Source organism: Lissotriton vulgaris, chromosome 1_1 (assembly GCF_964263255.1).
Source record: "Lissotriton vulgaris chromosome 1_1, aLisVul1.2, whole genome shotgun sequence".
NCBI classification, from domain to species: domain Eukaryota; kingdom Metazoa; phylum Chordata; class Amphibia; order Caudata; family Salamandridae; genus Lissotriton; species Lissotriton vulgaris.
Genome location: NC_141685.1, coordinates 974,683,121 through 974,710,804, shown reverse-complemented (window position 1 = coordinate 974,710,804; position 27,684 = coordinate 974,683,121). Strand labels below are relative to the sequence as shown.

At 46.8% G+C, this 27,684-nt stretch overlaps 1 protein-coding gene across 10 annotated transcripts in view; it reads left to right on the top strand.

Annotated features, from left to right (window-relative positions):
- Positions 1-27,684, top strand: part of CYP4F22 (cytochrome P450 family 4 subfamily F member 22) — a 295,859-nt gene that overhangs the window by 252,725 nt on the left and 15,450 nt on the right. For all 10 annotated transcript variants that reach the window (XM_086960247.1, XM_086960238.1, XM_086960296.1 and 7 more), the window contains exons 8-9: positions 4,636-4,702; positions 22,999-23,128. In XM_086960247.1, the coding sequence (XP_086816373.1) occupies positions 4,636-4,702; positions 22,999-23,128 (197 nt within the window). The remainder of the gene's footprint in view (positions 1-4,635; positions 4,703-22,998; positions 23,129-27,684) is intronic.

Sequence of the window (27,684 nt, the reverse complement as noted above, 5' to 3'; positions counted from 1 at the left end):
GGCTCCATTACTTTCTCGTCCATCTTCCTCGCCACAGTATTAACCAATGAGCATTCTGCTCCAACAGAAACTCCAAGTAAAAAGCTACATACTAGTCTCCCTATCCCTCCAACATGGCCCCCAGTGGCATCAACCAATCATATAAAAGGACACAAAAGTCCCGGCATGACCTGTAAACAAAACCGTAGACTTGAAGCCACGACAGAGGGCCTGTGCCTCTTCGGCCCTGGACTCTGTGGTTTCTTGAGTCTATGTCGCTCTCCATTGTTGGCAATCCCGTTGGTTTTTTACTGCCTTCCATGTGCGGGCTGTGTTTCCTATCCATGAAGCTGATTTTGCTTTGGTATCTGCTCCTTGGTTAATACTATGGCGAGGAAGATGGACGAGGAGGTAATGCCCCGGTTACTTACCGGTAATCTTCATTACTCCGAGTCCTAATCTTCCTCGCCACAGTATAGTTTCCCTTCCCTCCCGGCCCTCTGTCGTGGCTTCATGTCTACGGCTTTGTTTACAGGTCATGCCAGGACTTTTGTGTCCTATTATGATTGGTTGATGCCACTGGGGGCCTTGTTGGAGGGATAGGGAGACTAGTATGTAGCTTTTTACTTCGAGTTTCTGTTGGAGCAGAATGCTCATTGGTTAATACTGTGGCAAGGAAGATTAGGACTGGGAGTAATGAAGATTACCGGTAAGTAACCGGGGCATTCACTTCAGGTTCAGAATTATGAGACCAGCGCCCTCTAAAGCACAAAGCCCAGGTCTTGGTTAGAAAATCAAGTTCACGCCAGGATGTTTAGAAAGCTGATTTGGAAGCCCTCGCTGCAGATGACATAGTTGTGAAACTTCCTGGCACACATTGATATGCAGATCAGTGTCCACTCCTCCTCGTGCCCGTTTAAAGAGCAATCCCCAGCCCAACCCCCAGAGCAGCCCACCTGTAGTGCAGTGTGGAAGCGAAGGGTTAAAAGTGGGTCTTGCAGCGTAACCGGATCCCCCTTCTAACTTATTTTCCAGTTCTGGTGCTGCTTGTGCTCCACAGACAAGGGAGCATACTTTTACTGCACTCTCTTGTGTTTGCCCGGATTATTCCCAGTCGTGACAGCACCTCTGCCAGCCTTTGATTGCCACAACCCGCCCTCCCCGTGGTCGCCAGGACATATTTTGGAATTACAAATATCTGTATTTATTGTGCAGACGTGAAGGAAATTGTGAGTTGTGAAGTGACACTTATACGTTACAGGCTATGTAAACCTCTGAGGGTAAATGCTTTATATTGTGCACTTGCTAGAAGACTGTTTATTACGCCATCCAGTGAGTTGGGTCCCACAACCTGTCCGCATTAACTTGCCCTACAAGAGATCTGCCTAATCAGGGCGCTGAGTTGCTCCGTGATCTGAGGGCTCAGATGTCAGAAAGCTGAGCCAACCGCGCCCTTGTTACAAGTCTAGCACCTCTGAGAAGGAGCTGTGCACCATAAAAACATCCTCTCAGTACACATTGTTGCGATGTGCCCAGGGGGGGGGATGGGGGGCACCTCGAGTAGGCGCTGGAAAACACTAGAGGGACTGGTGGAGGTGCGAGGAGCGAAGAGGAGGGTGGGAAGGGAGGCGTGGAGGGAAGAAGGAAGGCGCGAGGCAGGAATGGAAAGAAAAACAAGCATTTGCAATGCAATAAGACTCGCATTTATGCGAGACTTAATGCATCACGGACAACGGGGGCAGGGCACGGACAAAGGGAGGGAGCATGAGGGGAAGAAGGCATGGACAATGGGAGTGCCGGTGGGTTAGGAGGAAGAAGGGGGTGACAAAGTAATGCTCACAGTCCACGCACGTTCCATGTAATACTCGCAGTATAGGAGCCACTAGCCATGGGAGGTGACAAATGACAAAATGGCCGTCATAAGGAGGGACTAACAAGCCTCTTAATGAATCATAAGACAGCATTTACGAAAGACAAAGACTCAAGCCAATGAAAAAATGGGCGGGCAGTGGGCGGGGCTTCCCTCACGTACCGAACTACCCCAGATCTTCCCTAGAGCAGCGCTTGCGCGCTGACTCTAGGCTCGACCTAAAAAGAAATTTGACCTAACTTTGGCATGCTTTTCTTTTTTTTTTCCTATTGAAATCAATATGTGACATAAATTATCATCTTAATATTCATACGTAAAAATTCATATGTTAAAATTCATCAATATCATCGGATTTGCAGGAATTATATTTTAACATGAAACACTTAATCAAAAATTCAACAAGCTAACAAATCAGAAACTACGTCCAACAAGATAAAACACCTATTATCTTAAAACATTGTCCATTGTCCATCAATTTTAAACATGTTCTCAGATCTTACATTCCTAAAATATGAACCTAGTAAAAACATATATCAAAAGTGTAACTTGATCCTATATAGGTTACTTAGTTCCCGAAAACTATTCTAAACGAAAAATAGTGCCACTACCTTTTTCCTTAGGATCGTAAAAGTCGGGATACCAGCGATGATAGACTCCAATACCAATTCTGTCGACTGAAGCATCACCACTGAAAAACTCCACCCAGATCTTATCAAACTTTTTCAGCCCACCCGTTCGTAAGGCATACGCTCATTCACTTCTTTTAACCTGTGTCATTTTCCAGACCCATTCATATTTTTATGGTATTAAATCTGATCGCCATCTTTGAAGTAGAAGTGATCTGGCAACCGCCATTCCAATATAAAGGAGTTTAATCGTTTTGTCAGGTAGGCAGAGGTCTGTATCATAACCAGCACTATCAACAGAGCATTGGGCCCACTTGTTAATATACATTCTGATGTGATATAATCATAAATGATGATCCAGAATTTCTGGATCAGGGGGCACTGTAATATTATATGCGTCCAATTGGCAAAAGGGTGATTGTGGCACCGAAAACACTGCTCCGATTGATTTGGATAGGACTTAGCTATAAAGCTCGGAATTCTATACAGAAGTCACTTACACTTTGGCATGCTTTTCACACACTGCCGGCTGTCCGTAATCTACTATTGCGCTGTCTAGTTTCAGCTGTTGAGAACGAAAGCAAAGACAACTGATAATAAATAAAGAGCATTAGAATTGTGCATTGTTAGAATATAGAATATTAAAGGCTTGTGAATGAAACAAGCATTGTAACGCCATGCATTTGGGAAGTTTTGCCGACCACAAAACTTACCTGCAGCAAAATTGCTTTCAAAAAGCGTTTCCGCAGTAGATTTGTCCCATAAAAAACTATTTTATGAGAGTGCTCCAACACAAAGTAGGTTTAATCCTGCCAAACCTTCTTTCAGCTTGTTTTTTTACCACAATTTCTATTGTAGAAGTTTGACAACCTTGTGAAAATAAACTTCAGAGTTGGTGAAGTTCAACAACGGCAACTTCATGCACCCCTTATTTACTGTGCTTGTAAAGAAACACTTTTGGATAGTCATATTGTCTGTTTCAACTTCCACACTAGAAAAACGTACCATTTGAAATCCAGGTATTCCATGTATGGCAATCTGTTGGCTGTATTGACCTGGGTGAAATTAAAATTTGCGTAATTTTGGGAATTTCTTATTAAGCCTATTACGCAAAATTCCAGAAATTACACAGCTTCACGTAGTTATGCAACACTCCCTTTAAAAATGTGCGGTGAATGACACACTTTGCTGTGATTGGCGGTAAAAATTTACCACAAGCACCCAGGACCAACAGAACACAAGTGACTGTTATAGAAGGTGCTCTTGTTTAAATTGCATCCTTGCACCAAAAATTGTTGCGAAGATGCATTTTGCTCTCTAATATTGCACGTAGTGATGGATTTGCATTTCACACAGTTATGGTATCATTGCACAATTCTTCCCAAATTTATATGTCAGAGATGACTAATGTCGCACACCTCTTGGTACGCGAGTTGGTGATGTCTGCCCTCATCTTTGGATACCTAAGTGCAGATTCACACCATCCCCAGTCTCTCACCAGGACAGGCCTTGTATTTCACCAGAGGGCAGGAGCCCTTGGAGGCCAGTTTTAAAAGCCCAGGGTTGCAACTGCTGCCTCTGTCCAATTCAACTTTATTCAATCCTTTTTTATTCAGATCATAAAAGTACATAAAAATTCATACGACAAAACTTTTAACTTTTAAAATACGGCTTTTAAAATACAACCAATCACAATTCCAATTCTTCCCTTAAAGCAGATTTATTATGAATTTCAATATAAAAACATTTTCAAGTAACGACATTAAATTAAAAAAGATACTTTGTCTAAGATTTTATACAAATATATATTTTCCATTTTAATAGAGTAATAAGAACAGTGATCAAATAAAGGGTCCTCATAATTCATTAATGCCCGCGTGTTTCCTTCTGCCCCGTCACTTTCCATGGGCTTCCAAAGGTTAACAGCAGCAGGCACGGGATTGGAAGGGGGGAATTTAAGAGAGACCGAAAGAGAGAGGGGAAGGGGGAAGGTAGAAAGGGGTCAGAAGAAGAGAGAAGAGAGAGGGGGAATTGGGTGGATGGAAAGAGAAATAGCACAAGAAGACAAAGGGAGTGGCTGGTTTTGGGATTTTTCCCCAGGGCTGCTTTTGGTTCTCCCGTCCGGCCGTGCCTCTGAATAAGCTGTCACGTGTTTTGCAGGATGAAGATGGGACTCGACTGTCGGATGAAGAGATAAGGGATGAAGTGGACACATTCATGTTTGAGGGTGAGTGACCGCTTCATTTAGAATTTTCACCCGTTTTTTGAGGGTATGAGGCATGGCTGCAGTACTTGGAGAAATGTGTCAGCCAACTGAGACACTTGAATCTCCATCGTCGAGAGACCATTCTTCATTAAAAAAAAAATGTACTTGCCCTAGGATCTATTATTGTGTTCCACATGTTTAAATATAAATAAAGAAGACAAAGATATACGATTTTCCTGAAATATTAGCAATTGCAAGAATATACATGTAAAAACTAAAAAGCATTTTGGTACTTAGAAATAAAACGGCCATGTGATAGTCTTTTTTCTGTTTTTCCAATGCCCGGACGGTGGAAAAAGAAGAGAAAAATAAGCAAATGTAAGGAGAAAGCATAATGAAGGAAAGTAATATGCGGAAAGTAACTGTGAAAAAGTTGGATGAGGTTAGGGGTATAAATAAACGAAAAAAGGCATGCCTTCCTCAAGTCCTCTTCTTATGTTTGGCTCTCCCCTGAAGCATGGGCTAAGTACCTGTGTCCTTCCATTGCTTCAGTTTTTGGAGCTACTTAGGAAAAAGTAAGCATTCCATATGAGTACTTGTATTTTCACACTGTCTCCCATATTGGCGGTTTAAGCATGTGCTTCTCTCTCCCACCAGTCCATGTTGCTTCTTTTCCCACCCCCACAACCTCGCCATTGATGTTGTTGCTTTTTAATTTTCCACCAGCCCATGTTGTTTCTTTTTACTCCCACCCACCTAGTCCTTCTTTAGATCACTCCCCATGCTCAGTCTATGCTGCTACTTTTCGCTCCCACCACTCTGCCTCCTTTCTGCCCTTTCATTCACCACCATCCCACCCGCCCTCCTGTTCACAAACATTATTCACAACCATCCCACCTGCCCTCCCATTCATCACCAACCCACCGCCCTCCAGTTCACCACCATTATTCACCACCATCCCACCAACCCTCCCGTTCACCACCATGCCACCCGCCCTCCTGTACACAACCCCGCCCTCCTGACAAAATAATACCTTGCCCAAATGCGAGACCTATTGGGATGATCAATGTTTGTTTGTTATTACCACTAAAAGGTGATTAAAAAGGGCAGCAGTAAGTACGAGGATAAATGGAGAGAAATGAAAAATTATACCAAATGGGGAAACAAAACTGATGAGGGAATTGGGGGTTCCAAGCCAGATTTAATTAAATCAGTAAAGAAAGTTGTTGGCATATTTCTGAACATGAAGGGCATGTACCAGGATGACGTTGATACTTTTGCAAATGTCATTAAGTTAGAAAAAAATATGGAAATGGGTTTGATTGAAAAGGTTCACGAGAACAGGTTTCTAAAAATCTGCTACTAACTTACGTCACATATACTCATCATTATACATCAGACTTCAGACTTTCTTCATGGGAACATGTTGGAGAAATGCACAGCAAATGGAATTGTTCCAGGCCAGTGCTGTCCAAATGGCACATTAAGCATTGAGCCCTGCATCTTTCTGGAGACCACCCTTACTTCAGGTGCTTCATAACTAGTACTGGAACCTTGACCGAGTGATAATGGGGCTGATATATATTTCCTCCACGCCTGGTACAGAGCACCATGTTTCCAGAACTTGCTTATGGGAACATGGGTCATGGAGCCTCTGCCTGCTCCTGAGATAGACAGAGTAAGCTCAGCTCTTGAGGTAGGAAGAAAAGGTAAGCTCCGCTCTTGAGGTAGGAAGATAGGGTAAGCTCAGCTCTTGAGGTAGGACGATAGGGTAAACTCAGGTCTTGAGGTAGAGAGATAGGGTAAGCTCAGCTCTTGAGGTAGAGAGATAGGGTAAGCTCAGCTCTTGAGGTAGAGAGATAGGGTAAGCTCAGCTCTTGAGGTAGGAAGAAAAGGTAAGCTCCGCTCTTGAGGTAGGAAGGAAAGGTAAGCTCCGCTCTTGAGGTAGGAAGATAGGGTAAGCTCAGCTCTTGAGGTAGGACGATAGGGTAAACTCAGCTCTTGAGGTAGAGAGATAGGGTAAGCTCAGCTCTTGAGGTAGGAAGAAAAGGTAAGCTCCGCTCTTGAGGTAGGAAGATAGGGTAAGCTCAGCTCTTGAGGTAGGACGATAGGGTAAACTCAGCTCTTGAGGTAGAGAGATAGGGTAAGCTCCGCTCTTGAGGTAGGAAGAAAAGGTAAGCTCCGCTCTTGAGGTAGGAAGATAGGATAAGCTCAGCTCTTGAGGTAGGACGATAGGGTAAACTCAGCTCTTGAGGTAGAGAGATAGGGTAAGCTCAGCTCTTGAGGTAGGAAGAAAAGGTAAGCTCCGCTCTTGAGGTAGGAAGATAGGGTAAGCTCAGCTCTTGAGGTAGGACGATAGGGTAAACTCAGCTCTTGAGGTAGAGAGATAGGGTAAGCTCAGCTCTTGAGGTAGAGAGATAGGGTAAGCTCAGCTCTTGAGGTAGAGAGATACGGTAAGCTCAGCTCTTGAGGTAGGAAGAAAAGGTAAGCTCCGCTCTTGAGGTAGGAAGAAAAGGTAAGCTCCGCTCTTGAGGTAGGAAGAAAAGGTAAGCTCCGCTCTTGAGGTAGGAAGATAGGGTAAGCTCAGCTCTTGAGGTAGGACGATAGGGTAAACTCAGCTCTTGAGGTAGAGAGATAGGGTAAGCTCAGCTCTTGAGGTAGGAAGAAAAGGTAAGCTCCGCTCTTGAGGTAGGAAGAAAAGGTAAGCTCCGCTCTTGAGGTAGGAAGATAGGGTAAGCTCAGCTCTTGAGGTAGGACGATAGGGTAAACTCAGCTCTTGAGGTAGAGAGATAGGGTAAGCTCAGCTCTTGAGGTAGGAAGAAAAGGTAAGCTCCGCTCTTGAGGTAGGAAGAAAAGGTAAGCTCCGCTCTTGAGGTAGGAAGATAGGGTAAGCTCAGCTCTTGAGGTAGGACGATAGGGTAAACTCAGCTCTTGAGGTAGAGAGATAGGGTAAGCTCAGCACTTGAGGTAGGAAGAAAGGGTAAGCTCCGCTCTTCAGGTAGGAAGAAAGTGTAAGCTCAGATCTTGATTAGGAAGATAGGGTAAGCTCCGCTCTTCAGGTAGGAAGAAAGTGTAAGCTCAGATCTTGATTAGGAAGATAGGTTAAGGTCAGATCTTGATTAGGGAGATAGGGTAAGGTCAGCCCCTAAGGACCAGTAAATTTAAGGCATACATTGTCACAATCTCCCTGGAATCACTCTGCCTTTCGTTATTCTGAGGTTAATAAAATTAATGCCCTCAAGCTACTTGACAAGAACTTCTAAAACACTTCAAATTGTAATAGCTGTCATCCAGTGAGAGCCTGATTCACAAAACTTACAAGGAAAATGGCACACAGAATTTCCACCTTTTTTGCAATTCTGAAAAATCTGACTATTCTGGTCATCTCTGCAAGTCCTCATGTGTAATTGTTTCTGCAAGTGAAAATGTTATTTGTTTATAGCTGACACAAAGTGAACTTGTTTTAAATCTTCTTTTTCTCCAAGGTGAAAATAATGTTTCCCTTTGAAGACACATCTTCCATTATGCCCTTTTTTAAATTCATTTGTGTGGCTCTCTTCTCATGCCCTTCATGTCCTTGAAAGGAGAAAGATTTGCAATCTGTAAATTAATATGCCAATCTAGCAAGTTTGTCAGTTTTCATCAAATGTTTCGAGTGAATTCACTAAAAACATACCCCCCCCCCCCTTTGTGGATGTGCTCCAATAGGAATTACACTATGTCGTCGAAAGTACCATGTCTGTGGATTTCATTTATCAGGGTGAAATCCCACCATTTCCGATTGCGTGCATCAGAAATCAAATTTGACCCCCAACAGTGATTTATTTTTGGCATCTGTTGGACTTAGGTGTGCAAACATTTTTGAGAATAGCCCTCAAGGCTTTAGTGTTCAGCTTGCATATACTCTGATGTTGTGGAATGAAGGACCCCAACACCTGTCTTTAGGGACCTTCGGCCCCGATGTACAAAAAGGATTTGCAGCCACAAAACCTGCGCTGCACAAGACTCCATACTTTGCTACTTACAAAAACCAAACTTGGACTCTAATAAAGGTACACTACTAGTCTCAAATCGGGTTTGCTACTCTTAATGTGCATATTGCAACTCTTAGCGATTTGCAAGAAAGAGGGGTTGGAAATCGTGCCTCCTTCCTTACAGATCGCAATAAAATGGATCAGTGGCAGTATACTGGCACCTCAAAGAAGGTGGTGTACAATACATTGTCTGTCATAGCTTGCACTTAGTGAATGTTAGCTGTGAGCACTGGGTGGTAGCAGTCCGCATTCCCTGCTACTAGTAACTCCCATTGATGTTTCGATGTCTGTTTTCATCATGCCATTTTTTTAAAAAATTGCATTTCCATCCTTTTGAGGACAAAGACTACAAAGTTGATATTTTGCAAATCCAAATGCATTGATGGAGTTCCTCACAGACTCGCATTGGTGCATTTGCAGGTATTCAGAGGGATTCACAAATGGAATCTCTTCCTAATTAATATCAGTGGAGAAGACATTCTGTGAATCATTGCATATTTCGTTTTCAAACTGACATATTAGTGCATTCGTTACAGCACAAAAATATTCTTGGCCTGTATTGCAGATGCTGTGCATGAATTGCATCTTCGATGCAATCCGATAACACTACATTGGGCCATTAGTTTTCAATGCAGCTCTGCGAGTCTGAGAGAGAGAGATGTTTTTTTTGGTTCCATATACTTAACATGGAAGTTAGGTGTATATTTATTTTAAAGACAAAGAAAATGGTGGCTGGGTAACTATGGCGCACACACACTCCATATCAGATATTCCAATCATAAATAATATGGATGTTTAAAAGTAAATCTACTGGGTGCTCAAAAGATGAAGAAAAGCCACCAATTTTTCTTTCAAAAGGACAAGGTCCGAAAATAAATAATACAGTCTCGAGCTCGCCAGCAATGATCAACAGTCCCCTCCTTTGCGAAATATCTGTTCGAGACATATGAGCTGCAGATTGCACACTGTGCATAGATCGCCACCTAGTGTTGGGCCCGGATGTTTGCAGTTTGTTGTTGTCCTGAAAAGTTCTTTGGAAGTCACGAGATAGGTGACTCCTCCTTTGAACCACATTGCGCATGGGCATCGGCTCCATCCCCAGATTGTTTTTTTCCGCCATTGGGCTCAGATGTGTTTCCTGCGCTCCGGTTTGGAACCGAATTTCCTTCGGTGGGCAATCCTCACCCAGTTCGACGGAATTGTTTCGATCGCTCTCCATCGATGCGATTCTTCACCACTTCGAAGTCTTCGATTCCGTTCATCGACAAAGGCCTTCGGGCCTCCCTAGGCCTTACTTCCTGGCTCATGGAAAGGGCGCCATTCAAAAAGTGTCCTCAATGTGGGTCAAAGTTTCCCCCCACCGACCTACATGAAGTGTGCAACCTTTGCCTTTCACCGGAGCACGAGGCCAAAGACTGTTCCGCTTGTGCCTCTTTCCGCTCCAAGAAGACGATGCGGGACCGAGGAGCTCGAAGAACTATGGCTTGCTCGTCAGCTTCCATCCCCGACAACATCTTCGTAGAGGGCGTCGACGTGCCAGAACACCAGCACGCCGAAGAGAGTACCAGCTCCTCAGATGCCGAAGACTCCGACGTCGAGGAAGTTACTCCAGCTCAACGGGTCGTAAATAAGATCGTCGACCCCAACCCTTCCTCGACACCCTCCAAAAAGGCTTCAGGCACACCCTCACTTTCGGCCCGGGTGCACACCGAGAGACTGCTTCCCAAGCCCCGCCTTCGGGCCCGGCAAAGAAGCCTACTAAGCATTCAGGCAGCTCGGGCTCGAGCCAGCCTCTTCCTGGTGCCGATCCTATACCGACACCGAAGAAAAAGCCATGTTCCTCAACCACTCCGACACCTAAGCACACAGAGCAGAAGACTGGCAGCGGCTCATCGATGCCAAAACCGCACTCGGAGCCGACTAAAAAAACGCCTAAATCTCAAGAACACGCTTCGGAACCAAAAAAACACCCGGAACCGAAGAAACCGGTTCCGGTAAAGGACATTTCAAAAGGGCACACTTCTAAACCAAAAGACCAAAAACCAGCTACTGATTCAATGCCGAAAAAACCTACGGAGCCAAAGTCCTCGACGCTGAAGGATTTGCTCTATTCAGAGTAACTTTTCACACCTGATCCTAACCAAAAAACACTTGTAATGGATCCTAAGACTGGTCACTTGACTCTCAGCTCCAAGAAGAGACCACTTGAGGAGCCAGCACCTCCTCCTCCTCCTCCAAAGAAGAGTCATTGCAACTTCTCCATTAAGGGTCCCTTCTCCACCACCTCCCCATATTGTTCCTTCTCCCACACCTCCTCCACCTCACCATTCACCGACACCATCCCCTAATCCAGACGATGATGCAGACATAGACTCTGATGACATAGGTGGGGGTGCACATGACCCAGCAGGGATCAATAGTTCCCCTCTGTCACCTAATCCATGGGATGATTACAACACCCCTGATGTGCCTCATGTCCCACAAGACAATATATACCCTTCTAGAGCTTCCCCACCAGAGGATACTATAGGTTTTAACCTACTAGTCCAAAGAGCTGCCCAATATCATGGGGTGGACTTACACACTGATGCGGTGGAGGAAGATTTCCTACTAGACACTTTTGATAACACACAAAGGTCTACTGCCATTTGCCAATGCTTAAGGGTGTTATCAAGCACGCAACAGAAGTTTTTAAGGATCCTGTCAGGGCTAGGGTCCTTAATCCTCGCATTGAGAAAAAATATAAAGCTGCCCCTACAGATCCAGTCTATATTAAAGGTCCAGCACCATTACTCTTTAGTAGTGTCTAATGCACGTAAACGTGCTAATTCTCAGACATCAGGTGAGGCCTCACCACCAGACAAAGAATCTAAGCTACTTGACACCTCTGGCAAAAGAACAGCGTCACAAGCAGCTAATAACTGGCGCATCGCCAACACCCAAGCGTTGCTGGCCAGATATGACAGAGCACATTATGATGAACTAGAGTCCATAATGCAGCATCTACAAGACAAATACAAAAATAGGGCCAATGAACTTATACAGGAAGGTAAAAATATTACAAATACTTCCATTCGTTGTGCCCTAGATGCTGCAGATACCACCTGAAGGGCAATCAATACCAGCACCCTACTACGTAGACATGCTTGGCTACGTATTTCAGGTTTTAAACCCGAGGTACAAAACACCATCCTTAATCAGCCATTTGATGAGACACATTTATTTGGCCCAAATGTTGACGTGTCTTTAGAAAAGATGAAAAAAGACACTGATACATCAAAATCTATGGGAGTCTTGCAGCAGCAAGCTCCCAGACGTTCTTTTTGTCGCACATCATACAGAGGCAACACTAGAGGCTTCTCCTCAGAAAGTCCTTCCACTTCTTACAAGACCCCTAGCCAATCCACATTCACTAAGGGCTACCAAAGAGGGGGTTACAGGGGTAACAACAACAAAGGCAGAGGCAAAACCAACAACTCCCGCTCTGCCTCTACCCCTACCCAATGACTTTCCTCCCCTTCCCCCCTAACATTCCACTCCTGTGGGGGGAAGTCTACAACAATTCTTGCCTGCCTGGACCAACATCACATCAGTCAGATGGGTGTGACAAATTATTCAGTCAGGTTACTGTCTAGAACTAACATCTACCCCCCCCCCCAAAATACCACCCAAACAGCGTCCAAAGTCACAAGAACATCTATCACTGTTAAAGCAAGAAGTAGTATCTCGGCTACAAAAAAGTGCAATAGAACTAGTTCCTCTGCACCAACAAAACAAGGGGGTTTACTCTCTGTATTTTCTAATCCCAAAAAAGGATGGCTCTCTAAGGCCTATTCCTGACCTCAGACCGCTAAACATATACATACAGTCAGACCATTTTCACATGGTCACACTTCAACAAGTCCTTCTGCTCCTGTCACAAAACGCCTTCCTTGCTACTTTAGATCTCAAGAACGCATACTTCCACATTCCCATCCACAAGGCTCACAGGAAGTATCTCAGATTTGTGATAGACAGGCAACCCTATCAATTCAAAGTACTCCCATTCAGAGTCACAACAGCACCAAGAGTATTCACCAAGTGCTTAGCAGTAGTGGCAGTGCATCTGCGAAGACAACACATCCATGTCTTCCCGTACCTCGACGACTGGCTCATAAAAGCAAGCTCATACAACTGATGCGTGGAACACACTCATGCCACGATGCAGCTGCTCCACAAATTGGGGTTCACAATAAACCACGCCAAGTCCCATCTACAACCATCCAAGGTACAACAGTATCTCGGTGCCACAATAAACACCTCAACAGCGCTAGCTTATCCCACTCCAGCAAGGATAGCCAGCATGCAAACTCTTCTAACAAAGTTTCAGCTACAACACTCCCTTCCAGCACGAGTGTTCATGGAACTCATAGGGATGATGGCCTCTTACATTTTCATAACTGCCCCATGCAAGACTTCAAATGCATCCGCTACAAGAATGCTTATCACATCAATGGAACCAGGCTCATGGTCAATTAACAGACCTAGTGTTGGTAAGCGGTCAAACTCATCGCTCTCTGCTGTGGTGGAACACCAAAAACCTTTCCAAGGGACGACCGTTCCTAGAGCCAGTTCCTCAGATAATCTTGACTGCGGACGCATCGCTCTCCGGCTGGGAAGCCCACCTCCTGCAACACACCATGCAATGCCGGTGGACACTGCAACAAAAGTTACTCCACATCAATCATCTGGAGTTACTAGCTATGTTCCTTGCATTGAAAGCTTTCCAACAGCAAGTATCAAACAAAGCTGTGTTAGTCCACACAGACAACATGACAGTCATGTATTACATACTGAAGCAGGGAGGCACACACTCCCTGCAGCTCTCTCAACTAGCACAAGACATATGGCAGTGGGCTATACCTCAAAACATATTCCTTCTAGCCCAGCATGTTCCAGGAGTACAAAATATCATAGCGGATCTGTTAAGTCGTCAAACACAACAGACCCATGAGTGGGAACTTCATATACAAGTTCTTCAGCCATTCTTTCAGATGTGGGGACAACCTCACATAGACCTATTTGCCACCTACCAAAACGCCAAATGCCCAAGCTTCGCTACCAGATATCCACATGCACTGTCCAAAGGCAGTGCGATATGGATGAACTGGTCAAACAGATTTGGGTACGCTTTTCCACCTCTACCACTCATGCCACTAGTAGTACGCAAACTACAGAGGCATTCTCTCACCCTCATCCTAGTTGCTCCAACGTGGGCCAGACAGCCGTGGTACATCACACTGCTTCAACTGTCTGTAGTACCACACCAAAAATTGCACCTGTCTCCACACCTCTTAACACAGAACCGTGGAGAGATCAGACACCCGGACCCAGCTCAGCTCAACCTTGCGATCTGGCTCCTGAAATCCTAGAATTTGGATATCTGAACCTTCCTCCAGACTGCATGAATGTCATTGAAGAAGCTAGACGTCCAACCACTAGGGCATGTTATGCAGCCAAGTGGAAACGATTTGTAATATATTGTCACAACAACAATATTGATACTCTAGATGTGTCTATTCAACTCATCCTAGAATACTTACTGCATCTCCAAAGATTAACTTAGCCTATACCTCTATTAGACTACATCTCGCTGCAATAGCAGCATATCTGAAAACCAGACAACATCTATCTCTATTCAGAGTGCCTGCCATTAAAGCCTTTATGGAAGGCCTTAAGAGAATAATTCCCCCCAGTGTGGAATTTAAATGTTGTTCTCACACGGTTAATGGAACCGCCCTTCAAACCCTTACACAAATGTGAACTACAATTTTTAATGTGGAAGGTTTCGTTCCTAGTAGCTATTACTTCTCTGCGGAGAGTTAGTGAATTACAAGCACTAACCATTCAAGAACCCTTCTTGCAAATGCATCAAAAAGTAGTTCTGCTTACTAATCCAAAATTCTTGCCCAAAGACATTTCTCCCTTCCATCTCAATCAATCTGTGGTATTGCCCATTTTCTTCTCGCAGCCACAGACAGTAGCAGAAAGAGCTCTTCATACCCTAGATGTCAAAAGAGCATTGCTATACTACATATAGAGGACACAACCCTTTCGTAAGACAAAACAACTTTTTGTGTCTTTCTCACCACCACACAAAGGTAATCCCATTTCAAAATCTGGGATAGCTAGATGGATTGTCAAATGCAAACAGGTTTGTAACACAATGCTAAACGTACGTTATCTGTTCCTCCTAAAGCCCACTCTACAAGAAAAATAGGGACTTCAATGGCATTTTTAGGGAACATTCCCCTAGATGACTTCTGCTGAGCAGCTACATGGTCTGTACTGCACACATTCACTGAACACTATTGTGTAGATGTGCAAACCAAACAACAAGCTGATGTGGGCCAGGCTGTTCTCAAAACATTATTCCAAACTACTGCAACAGATAGGGGTGGTCGCTGCTAGGAGTGGGTACTGCTATACAATCTATGCACAGTGTGCAATCTGCAGCTCATATGCCTCGAATGGAAAATGCTACTTACCAGTATGCATCTGTTCTTGGAATGTAGAGCTGCAGAGTTGTACACACCCCCACCCGCCTCCCCGGCTACCCTTGTCTGTTTCAGTATTATCTTAATTAGATACAAATTATATGGGCATCCTTCCTTTTCTTGCAAAGCTCCATCATTTCCCTATGGTGAAAAACAATCTGGGGATGGAGCTGATGCGCATGCGCAATGTGGTCCAAAGGAGGAGTCACCTATCTCGTGACTTCCAAAGAACTTTTCAGGACAACAGCAAACTGCAAACATTATTTTTTTTCAAAATATTTATTTTATTGGCATTTCAAAGAAGAAAAGACAAACCAAGAAAGAAGTATCATCAGCATTGACAATATTCTATGGCGGCAATTAACAGACAAGCAAAACACAGTGACTTTGGTAGGTGTACATCAATCATAAATCAAATCAGCAGAGGGATATGAAACAGAACTTAGCCCCCGGAAACATCCTAGGCCCAAATCTCCAGGCAACTGCAGAATAAAATGGGCTACCTAGAGTATAGTTGGGCACAGTCTCACCCGTGGCCAAGTGTCAGCGTCTTCACCCTCCCCGGGCACATCACTCAGGGTCCTGCCTAGGCGCAGTACATGGCGTCTCATGAGGCGACTCTACACTACCGTCCATGTCAGCCCCCCCAGTCGCACCAACCCCAGTCGTCACGTCCCGAGTCAACGCACCATCCAACACCAAGGACCAGAAATTCTTGGGCCTGTTGCGCGTAGGCATCAAGTCACTATAAAGCTCAGATTGCGTGCAGCAGTATGTCAATTCCCTTGTCCAGGACTTAAGGGTGAGGGAGGGCCTCTCATCCAAGCGCCCTCAATGCACCATTTAGCTATAGGGAAAGCCATGTCAATTAGTCGCCTATGCGCTGGACGCAAGGGCTTCGAGTAGCCCAGTAATGCTAAGAGCGGGTCCGGGACCAATGCTAAGTGCACAACTCTGTTGATCTCCCTATATACCGCGTGCCAAAAGGAGAGGACTGCAGGGCAGGACCAGGCTAATGCAGAAAGTCCGCAATCTGTGCACCGCACCTCTCGCAATTCGGGGTGTCTTGCAACTTATACCTGTATAGCCTTTCAGGAGTATAGTAAGATATCACTCCCTTTTCCCTACACTGGGCCAGCCAGGCACACCACTCTATTGCCGCCTTCGGGGCATACAACAGGGAGCACGCCTGGATATCCATCATGTAGTGCCAAGCGTGCGTGACTGAGTTCAGGGAGTCCAGAATCCCTGTACGACGGTCCTGGGGTTTCGACAGAAGCGCAGGCAACAGGGTTGGATCTGCGACAATTGTTTCGATGCGCATGTGGGGGATATCTAGTGGGCCATGTATCCAATAATAGGCATGGGCACTTTGTGCGGCTCGATAATATAGTTCCAAATCCAGGGCGTTGAGGCCGCCCGCAGCATACGGACTAATTAAAATGTTCCACGCTACTCTAGGTTGCTTCCCCGCCCATGCAAGTTGTACCATTAACGCCTGTAGTTGCCGAAAAAAGTGGGTCAATAAAACCATAGGTATATTACTGAACAAGAACAAGAATCGCGGTAGGACTATCATTTTCATGAGCAAAATGCGCCCCAGGAGCGATAGCGGAAGAGTGATCCATTTCTCAACGTCATCCTCCAATTTAGAGAGAGCTCTACCATAATTCTCCCTGAGAAAGATCTCCGAGTCTGTATGAAGGCTTATCCCAAGATAGCGCACAGCGTCCGTAGTCCACTGTAGTGGATACTCCGGCTTGAATTTCACCGTAGCAGGCATCAGAGGGAACATAATAGATTTGCTCCAGTTAACATGAATGCCCGAGAGGGAGCTAAACAAGACAACTTCGCGTAGAACTGGAGAGAGGTGCGTCACTGGGTCACGGACATATAAAAGAGTGTCATCCGCATAGATGGAGACAATTAAATTATATGTAGAGAAACAAATGCCCCTATGGCTGTGGTATTCCCGTAAGGCACAGGCGAGGGGTTCGCCCGCAAGCGCATATAGGATCGGGGATAGTTGACAACCTTGTCTTGTCCCCCTACTAATCTTGATGGGATCTGTGATAAGTGAACCAATATGTATTCGAGCTGTAGAGTAAGTATATAGCACCGCCAGGAGCTGCAGAAAGAACTGCCCGACTCCCATCCGACCCAGGACATGGCGAAGGAAAGGCCACTCAACAGAGTCGAAGGCCTTTTCCATGTCCAAAAAAACGGCCACTGCCGACACCTCCGGGTGCGTATGTTGAAAAGCCGCAAAGACTGTTCTAATATTGTACGTGAGGTTACGAGTGGGAACGAAACCAGACTGCCACCAGAGTGGTGACCAAAGGTTGAAGACGGTTGGAGAGAAGTTTAGCAAATATATTCGCGTCCACGTTCATAAGGGACAAGGGGCTGTATGACGCACACTCTCCCGGGTCCTGCTAGGTTTAAGGATCGCAATGATAATCGCCTCTCCCCTAGAGGGCTGCATCGTTCCCGAGTTAGCCATGTCATCAAACAAAGTGAGCAGGTGGGGAATCAAGAGGTCCGAAAATGCCTTGTAGAAAGCCACCATTAGGCCAGCGCTGCCAAGCGCACTCCCTCCCTTCATAGCAGAGAGCGTAAGGACTATTTCCTCACGATCAAATGGCCGAGCCAAGAATTTGCAGTGTAGATTAGAGAGCCACGGAAGCTCCATATGGGAGAGCTAATCAGTAATACTTTCCTCCGTGGCTGGGCCGCGCGACGCATATAACCGTGTGTAATATTCACGGAAGCGCTCCGCAACCTGCGTGTTTGTGAGAGGTTCATCCGTCGTCTCGGACCTCAACACAGGGATACTTGTCCTATCCCTGCTTCGTTTAGTGAGTCTCGCAAGAACCGAGCCCGGACGCTCTCCTTCACAATATGACAGAGCAGTGGCGTATTTGCCCAGATGCTTGTCTTCAGCATCCGCTTCCTCATTATACTCCGACAGTACCCCTGCTATTGTTTGGGTCAGGGTCTCATCATTTGTCTGGAGTCGCTGAAGCTCCAAATTCCTGAGCTTGGATTCTAAGGTTTGGAGTCTGCCCCTAATCGATTTCAGCACTCCCGCGTGTTTGGAGATAGTGACACCCCTGACAAATAGCTTAAACGCTTCCCAGACAGATTGAAAGGAGTCGACAGAGCCCACATTGGTCTCGAAAAAGGTTTTGATAGCCGTCGTCAGTTCTTCCTTAAAAAGGGCATCCAGCAAGGAAAATGGGGGGAAGCGCCAAGCGAAGGGAGGGATCCGCCGCGCCGGTGTGGTAATTGCCAACAAAATTAGAGAGTGGTCCGAGTAAGTGCGCAGTAGGACAGCGCAGGACTGTATGTTAGAAAGGAAGTGGGATGTAACGAACCAATAATCTATTCTTGTATGAATATTATGTGGGGCCGAATAGTGCGTGAACCCTCCCAGTGTCGGGTGCCTGTATCTTCAGACGTCAGTCAAGTCCAAATTGGCTAGTTGTGCAGTCAGTGTCCGAGCAGAGGCCAATGGCGAACGAGTCGGGGCATCCGACCTGTCAAGACCCGGGTGTCGCGTCATGTTAAAGTCCCCTCCCCAACAAACAGCCTCTGAGTGCGGTACAATTTTCGCTGTTAGTTCAGTGTAAAAGTCCAGATGATCGTAATTGGGGCCATAAGTGTTCACTATACACATGTCCATGCCCTTGCCGTAACAACCAGTGATTGTGAACCTCCCATCACTATCCGTCACAAGGGGGCCCATGTCAGCGAGGTCTTTGGATTGAACCATGTAAGGACGCCCCTGGCATGAGTCGTGAATCCCGCCGCATGAACATTGCCCCTGAGTCCCCGGTATCGGAGAATCGGACTGTTCAGGGGGAGGTGAGTGTCCTGCAATATAGCTATGTCGACCCTATGCCTAGCAAAGTATTGTAATATCTTGCGTACCTTGGGGTGGTCGTTTAGACCCCGGACATTCCAGGTCAAGAATCTTAAAGTACCAGGAGATTTTTCCTCCACTGTCATCCCGTTAGCCAAGGTGTGTACGTGTCTCCCATGAATGGTATGCTGAACATGCTCATACAAATATAGTCTGCCATTGCCATACACGTAAACTTGAAAAGCATTTCTAAATAACACAACACAACCCCCGCTGAGTTTTGTAGATGCTGCTACCTCTAAACACCCCCCTGCCGAACACCCATCCATGCCTGCCCTTCCCCAACTAGGCCGCGTACTCTCTTCCACCCCCCAAGTCCCACCCCACCCCAAACCCCCATCCCGACCCTAGTGCAGTAAGGCTCAGAACCACAACAACAAAGTCAAACATCCCTCCCCCCCGTTTCTTACATCAGAACTCCGTGATTATCACACGAGGGCAGAGGTAGCCCGCAAGAACAATCTGCAGTCAACAAGAAAGAATGCGTTGCATTGCCCCCCGCCACCCCCGTCTCAAAAACAGATTAGGAGTTGAAAAACTTTCAATTAGAACTAGTTGCCCCACATTTGCAAAAAATAGTAGGCCGAAGAGCCCCCCAGGCTGCAGCTAGAAACGGAGATCAGCACAGACCTCAGAGATTATCCGAACCCATGCCATCGCCCAGAACTACAGTTATGTCCCGATGGGCAGGAGGACGGGGCACCATGTCACATATTAGCGTACTGGGTATCCAGGCAGCTGCAGCCACCATGCTTATCATATGTTGACCATCTGCGTCGTGGGCTGCTGCTACCATCCGAAACAGAAACCCCCCCAAAACTCAGTCTCACACTGCAACATTTCCCCCCTCCCCCCCATCCATTCGATCATTATGCATTATAAATCGTGCAGCTTATTTATTATTTTTTATTTTTTATTTATTATTACAAGGTCCATTCAGTCTTGTTCATTCAGGGAGCCATCCGCAGCACCAGCCTCCCCATTTCTGGATGATCGGTTCTCCCTCTGCCAGTCCCTGAGGTCCCTTTGTAGCCCCTTGGGGTCCGTGAAAATCATAGATGTCCCCTGCCTGTTAATCCTCCGCTTCGCTGGGTAGAGCATTGCGTAGTCTGCTCCCAATTCACGTAACTGACGCTTCATTGGCGCAAACTGCTTTCTGGCCTCCTGCACCCTGGCGGTGAAATCCGGGTATAATGAGAGCACCGAGCCCTCATACTGTAATGGCTGTTTGTCCCTAGTCAGCTTCAAAGCCACATTGCGATCTCTATAATTAAGCAGTTTAGCGATTATGGGGCGTGGGGGGCCCCTGGCTTAGGTCGTGGGCCAGCAAGCGGTGGGCCGTCTCAACCACAAACATGACAGAGAAAGCTGTGTCCCCAAGAGGTTTCTTCAGTAGTGTCTCGACAAAGAGCTCCATGTTCCCGGTCTGAGTGGTCTCGGGAAGGCCCATGATGCGGAGGTTGCATCGCCGGGAGCGAGCCTCCAAATCCTCGGTCTTATCAAGTAGGGACTGCATAGCCCTGCTGATCTGTTTATTCTCGGCGTCCAAAGGTCTGCGCTTCCTCCAACTCAGTAAGTCGGCGCTCAGACATATCAATCCGCTCTGCATGCTTGTCCAGCCGTTCAGCCATTCGGTCCATGCGATATGTGAGCGCGTCCAGTTTGGTCCCCAGAGTGGTCATTCCCCCCTGGAGGTTCTTCTCCATGGCTATGAGCAATCCACGCAAGTTTTGCTGCTGAGCCTCCTCCGTCGTGTCGCGTTCCGCATTACCATTGGCTCCCGCGTCATCCCCAGGCCTGGGCCCCCTGGGGCCAAAAGAGAGTTTAGGCTGTGTTCTGTCCGAGCGTCCCATGTCAGCAATAAATGCATACCACAAGGCGGGAGACAGACCAGGAACCCCCAGCAGCTGTTGACAGAGCCACCACACCAATGCACCTACAGCTGAAGGGTGATTGCATGTATCTCCAAACGGATAAGGCACAAGCGCCACACTCCCCAGAGTCGCGCTGACTATCTATGGCAGAAATCCCCAAAGGACTGCCACCCAGAGAGAAAGTCCGTCTGGGGTCTGCAGGCGATGAACCCAGGCCGATCGTGGCAGGTCGATCCCGGCGCCACAATTCACCCCCTGCAGGATCTATCCAACTGGCTGCAAAAGAGGGGGGGGGGCCCAATATAGTAGTGCGCAGGTAAGTAGTGTCCCCAAGCATGCGCCCGAAGCCCATGCACAAACTGACAGCTCTGACCCCCTCTCTAGCAATTCCAGGGCTCACCAAGTCTGTCTGTGGGCGCTGACCCAGGCCACCAAAACCGGGGAGAGGGCCAAGCGCGGGGTGCGTGTAGCGGCACCAGCAGAGTCGCGTCGTGAAAAGGGTCGTCTTATCAGGCTGCTTCACAGGGCAGGTGGGCCAGCCACTCCGCTGGGCTTCTGTATGCCATCAAATACGTGCCGGGTAAAACAAAATGGCGGCTCCCGCACTCTCATTCCCCCCCTGCCTCTAACGCCCCCGACACGGTGAATCATGCATGCAGGGATGGCGCAACAGCAGTCGGAAAGTTCTCGCCCCCTCCCGCTGTCCACTGTGAGGTGAAGTACACAGAAGTGCCCCGGTGTTCCAGGGGGGAGCCAAGTAGCGCTATCGCGGGCCCAGCCGCCCACTCAATGCCCCCAGGGCAGACCAGAGCAGGGTGTACACGGGCCAGCACACCGCATGGGGAGCAAGGGTCACCGGCCGTGTCGTCCTAGGGCTCCAGCCGTCGCCGTGCTCCTCGCCACGCGTGTGATTTCAGCACGGGTCCGGTGTATTCAATCCAACGCCGCTCCACCGGGGGTGGGGGGGGACCCGAAAGTGGAGCCCCCACCACCGCAATCCCACACATTCCCAAGCTATCACCACTGCTCACTGCAGAATCGTCGTGGCTCCGCCGGGGTTGCAAGGAGAGGTAATCCCGTCACCAGCTGCAGGGCACCGCACAATCTAGGCAGCTGCTTCACAAGGCCACAGCGCGGTCCAGGCCTCGGCGGGCCTCGCGTCACCCGCAGGGCGAACCACCAGGGCAAGAGGCAGAATATCGTGCCCCCAGCAGAATCTCTCCCCAAAGCGCCGCACTGTAGCGAAAGTAGGTCTCAACTCGCAAGGATAAATGCAGGATAGAGTATAGAGACAGAGGAGCTCCAGACTTAGGCGGCCATCTTGGTTGCAGGCTAGCTCCACCCCCCAACAAACTGCAAACATCCGAGCTCAACACTAGGTGGCGATCTATGCACAGTGTGCAACTCTGCAGCTCTACATGCCAAGAACAGATGCATACTGGTAAGTAGCATTTTCCTTTTTGCGTTCTTTTTCATAAGTTAAGGTGAGCGTCAACTTATCTTTCTTGTAATATAGGAGATATGGAGCTTTACTTTTTACATTTCTCAGATGACTACGAATATTGTTTACACTATGAAGTACACTTTTGAAATACGTGATATGAAAAATACTTGTAATCAGCCTTGATGAAGTCAACTGGAATACAAATGTTCAGAGACGAAACACGTGTTGGCTAGTGTGTTGTGGAAATTACAAGAAAGATATGCTGTAGCTGACCATGACTTAGGAATAAACAACACAATAAGACCTTTCTCATAAAAGTGCACTGTTGATCGTCGTTGGAGTGCTTGAGATTGCATTCTTGGTATATTTTCTTGTAATTGAAGCAGTGGCCCTTCGGTCCTGATTCCACGGTGCAGTCATTTGAGTCTTTGTGCAGAGCTATCATACGTGCAAGGTGTGTAGTAGCATGGCCTGACTAAAGCCCTGCCCCCTCTTGTCCTACAGGTCATGACACCACAGCCAGTGGGCTCTCCTGGATACTCCACAACCTGGCTCAACACCCAGAGTTCCAGGAAAAATGTAGAGAGGAGATCAGAGAATTAATGTCTGGGAGGAAGCCCGAGGAGCTGTACTGGTAAGTGATGGACCTGTTACAAAAAGTTTGTGAATCAGAAATGCATTATTGGATCTCACGCATTGTAATAGTCTGGATATGGATAGGGGCGATCTCTAATAATATTGTCATGAAATATCAATTTTGATTTTAAATGTAAGATCTAGTCAACAGAGTGGGTACTGTTAGTTGCACCACTATAGGTGAGACCCAGGCTTTTAATTCCCAACAAATTAGATGTGTTCAGCTGTAATGGCAGAGTTTTTGGCTTTATTTAGCAGTGATATAGATCATTAGTCTTGCTCGCATCTAGTATAGGTATTCTTAGCCTGTGTTGGCCCTTTTAAGCCTTTTTTCCAGATCTAGAAGAGGATAGCTGCTTAATATGCCTTTATTCTTGACTTTAACCTGTCTATTGCCTATTGGCTTTGACATATTAGACACATTGGTATGGTTTATGTAGGTATTCTGACAGAGCTAAGGAGCATTTCACCCCTTTTCAGGCCTACAGGCCTAGAGTTAGAGGGACTCCATCTTGATGGAAGCAGGGAGGCTTTTCAGGGCAAAGGCGAAGTTTATAGTTAAGGCTGTTTTTCACTTGGAGAGAACCGGTCTGGGCCGGCCCTTATCGGTAGGCTGTATTATTCTCTGTGTAGAAGACACAACAAAAGGCCGGCCGGCTGGGTGTGTGTCCTTGATGCGAGGTGATGCAGAGACCTGGTAGGCGGCGGGCTGATGGCTGGAACTTTCCATGAGGAAACAGCATTCTATATTTGTGAAGTGCAGAGGCGGAGTCAGTCAGTCAAGCAGAGGAGAGTCGAGGAGAGAGTCAAGCAGAGGGTCAGTCCAGCAGAGAGTCGAGCAGTGGAGTGGAGTTGGCAGAGAGAGAGAGAGGGTTCAATCTGGAGAAGAGCTGAGTTGAATAGTGAGCTGGAACTGAAGGAAGCAGTCAGAAGCAGTTGCTTATCAGGAGGAGGTGTGAATAGCTGGAGTCTGAAGTAATGCCTTTTAAAAGAGATAGAGGAGAGCTCGTGGACTAACCTATGGGAGCAGATGGAGTTAATTGGACATTGGCGCAGAGACAGAGTGAATAAGCTAGTGGAATGAACGGTGATCAGAGCGGCAGGAACCATTAAGATTGAAGACGGAAGGTGGAGAGACAGTTCGTGTGGGGGAGAGGAGTCCAGAGACAGAGTGATCAGCGCAGAGGTGTACCCAAGAGTGCAGGAGAGAGAGAGAGAGTCTGAGATGAGCCAAGGCACAGACGAGAGAGGAACCCAGATGACAGCTAGAACAAGACTTCACACTAATCAGGTGATATTGTTTTCATCACATTAGCTACACTTACACTTTATGTCTAATCTTTTCCCTTTCAGCGGAGTGTTCCTGTTATGTGTAATCCTTCTCTTTCAAGCGGTGTGTTCTACCTACAGTCTTTGTTAGATCTGTATAAATGTTTATATTGCTGTAATAAAACAACCCCCAGTTTATAACAAACTGGTGTGTAGCCCCTATTCTTGTTCACTGAAGGTAAATATATCTCCTAGGTAGTTGCTACGTGAATGGATGAGTAATCCCAATCAGGTAAGTGGTGATCACATAAATAGGGAGTGAGTGGACCTTTGATGCCAAGAGCAGGGAGTACACTATAATCTGGAACTATATTCAAAGTTATTATTGTAGTTTCATCCCGAGTAGACAGCTGAGATAATATCCCAATATATATATATATATGTATAGGTGTTCATAGGAATGTGGTCGTCGTTGATATGCGGCGTTAATGAGAACACTGGGTGGGAGACCAGTGCCGATACCCACAGGATTGTGGCTTGAGTAAATGAGAGCACTAGGTAGTTGAACTAGTGTGTAGTTTCGCAGGATTGCGAACACTTTGGAAAAGGGAGCATTGGGTTCTGCAGGCCCATGTGTAGTCGCACCGGATTGTGCGCAATATCTGCCCTAGGGTAGACCGGTCTGGGTCTGAGTGGCCGCGAGACCAACTGATGTAAATAAGTGTGGTGTAGGGTATGGATATCCCTAGTAATCAGTGAGTATTCTTAGTATCCCTATAGATTTAGTGGTGTTTTTAATAATATGAGCTTGTATATTGCGAGTTCCCCATCCTCAGGTAGGTACCAGGTGCCTGGATATAGGTGGTCCTGGGGAGGGAAGGTGAGTACGTTCTGGCTGGGTTGGAGGGGCCCCTGGGGGCTGATCCCACCTACTCAGAAAATCCAGCCATTACATCAGCCCGTTCTCTAAGAGCCACGATAATACTGAGCTTGCGTATGAAGAATTACATAAAGATCTCTTGCTACAGATCTCTTGTTACAGATCTCTTGTTACAGGTGTGCGCGGCAGAGCAGATGGCTGTTTCCATCGCTCTGTCGGGTGCGGAGTATCGGAGCCAGATTTCTCAGGTAATTACGCTTGTCCTGGCTCGGCAGTGACGTGAGTCGGTGGCGGAATACTCCCTGCACCTGATGTTGTTGTTTGGTTGCCCAGGGATGACCAACTTCAGCATTCCGGACCGCGACTAAGTCTCCCGGGTTGGCGACTGAAAATTGCAGATGGGGCTGCTCGCAGGATCGGAGCTGCTTTAACTGAATGAGCTGCGGGAGACCTTGGCGAGGATTCGGTTTCCAAAATTACTCCTCCACGTATGCTCCAGTGGGGTGTCTGACCTTCTGTTTGTGGCTGAAAAAGCTTGGCGATGTTCCGCAACGTACTGCCTGACCTTAAAATGGCAGAATGATGCACTTGGTGATCTGACTCCTCTGATCCTAAAAGCAGGTAACTGATTTAAGTGAAGGATTAACGAGTTCAGAGGGGAAGAAAGCTTTATCAGAGGCCATATTACTCGTGCATCTGGCACGATCCCAGGCAAATGAGGTACAAGTGGAAGAACGTTTTTCCCTGCCATTAAACTCAACTGTATCAACTATTGAATTATAGCCATGCCATGCTGGGCCGCATACTGCGTTCCTGAAAAGCGGGCACCGACCCGGGAATTGCACCTGGTGGCAATAATCCAACATGTGGGGCGCCCCAGAGATTCTATCAGTATGATATACACAGGGACATTTGCACTGTCTTCCTTCCTTCAATTGAAAGACAGGGAACTGCTGTGAGCTGTGACTGGGCAATTGTATGTCCTGCGGTATGAGGTGTGTTGAATCTTGAGACACCCGCAATCTATCCCTCGCGGGTGGAAGTTGCACTTAAGCTTACCCTGGTGGTATACACGTCCTATTATGAGCCCATCCGACTGGCCAACACGAGACATTGCAGAACCTGATCAAAGCTCCTTCTGGGTGTTGTGAAATTTCCTACATGTGGATTTCAGCAGCAACGTCATCCAGCGGGATGTTTCCCTGAGCGTGGAGTCCCAGCAGGGTGGCCTCTCCTCTATCCTTTATTGGGGACTCTGTATTCTATGTTTGACTATGCAACTGTAGCTAATGTACCTACTCTAAATTGATTATTCTTGTTTTTCCCGACCACTGAAACCTGAGCAACATGGCTGATGCCCGGTGGAGCTGTTAGATAGCTGTAGAGGAGATTGGCCCCAGCATCACCCTCTTGACAATCACCTACCCAGCCGGACATGGGGCATAGTTCACCTTGTCTCCCCGCTGTGTCTTCAGCTCCATCTCTGGCTTGTTTCTATTCCCTTCCCCCCTACCTTCTTCTTTTTCTTCTATCCTCGTAGCCTATACATCTATTCTAAACTACTTTTCCCGAATGTTGAAACTTGAGCAACATGGCTAATGCCCGATGGAGTTGCTAGTCAACTAATGAGGAGATTGGCCCTGGTTTCCCCCTCGACCATCACCTACCCAGCCGGACATTGGACACAGTTCTTCCTCATCTCCCTGCTATGGCTCCTTCCTCCCCTCCTTTCCTGTGAATTCTCTCAACTTCGTTGTTTGTTTACTGTACATTATTACGTTATTCCAACTGAGGTAATTTGTAATGCAATGTTCCTCTGTTATAGCGCTCTGATACCTACGGGTCTAGCCAGCGCTTTTTAATCATTTTTGATGTACCTTCTAATGCAACGTTTCCCTGGTTAAGCGCTCTGATACCTCCGGGTCTAGATAGCGCTATATACCCGTCGCAAATCAAATAACCTAAAAACTGTTTTTTCCTGAACTCTGAGACCTGAGCAACATGGCTGATGACAGGTGAAGCTGCTTGACCGCTAATGAGGAGATTGGCACTGGTTTCCCCCTTGACCGTCACCTACCCAGCAGGACATTGGGCATAGTTCCTCCTTGTCTCCACGCTATCACTCCTTCCTCCCCTCCCTCCTATGAATTATTGAAACATTGTTTATGTGCACTGTACCTTACTATGCTCTTATATCTGATGTAACTTGTATTGCAACTATGCTAAATGTAATGGGCTCTGATACCCTCTTGGGTCATGTTCGCGCTATATAAAATTTTATAAATAAATAAATAGGTAACTTTCTCGTTGCCCACACAGATAAGGTTACCTATGTTATCTTTTTACTGGTTTTACATAGGGATATAGATGAATAACCGTGTTTCCCCCTGTATGCATTTATTTTT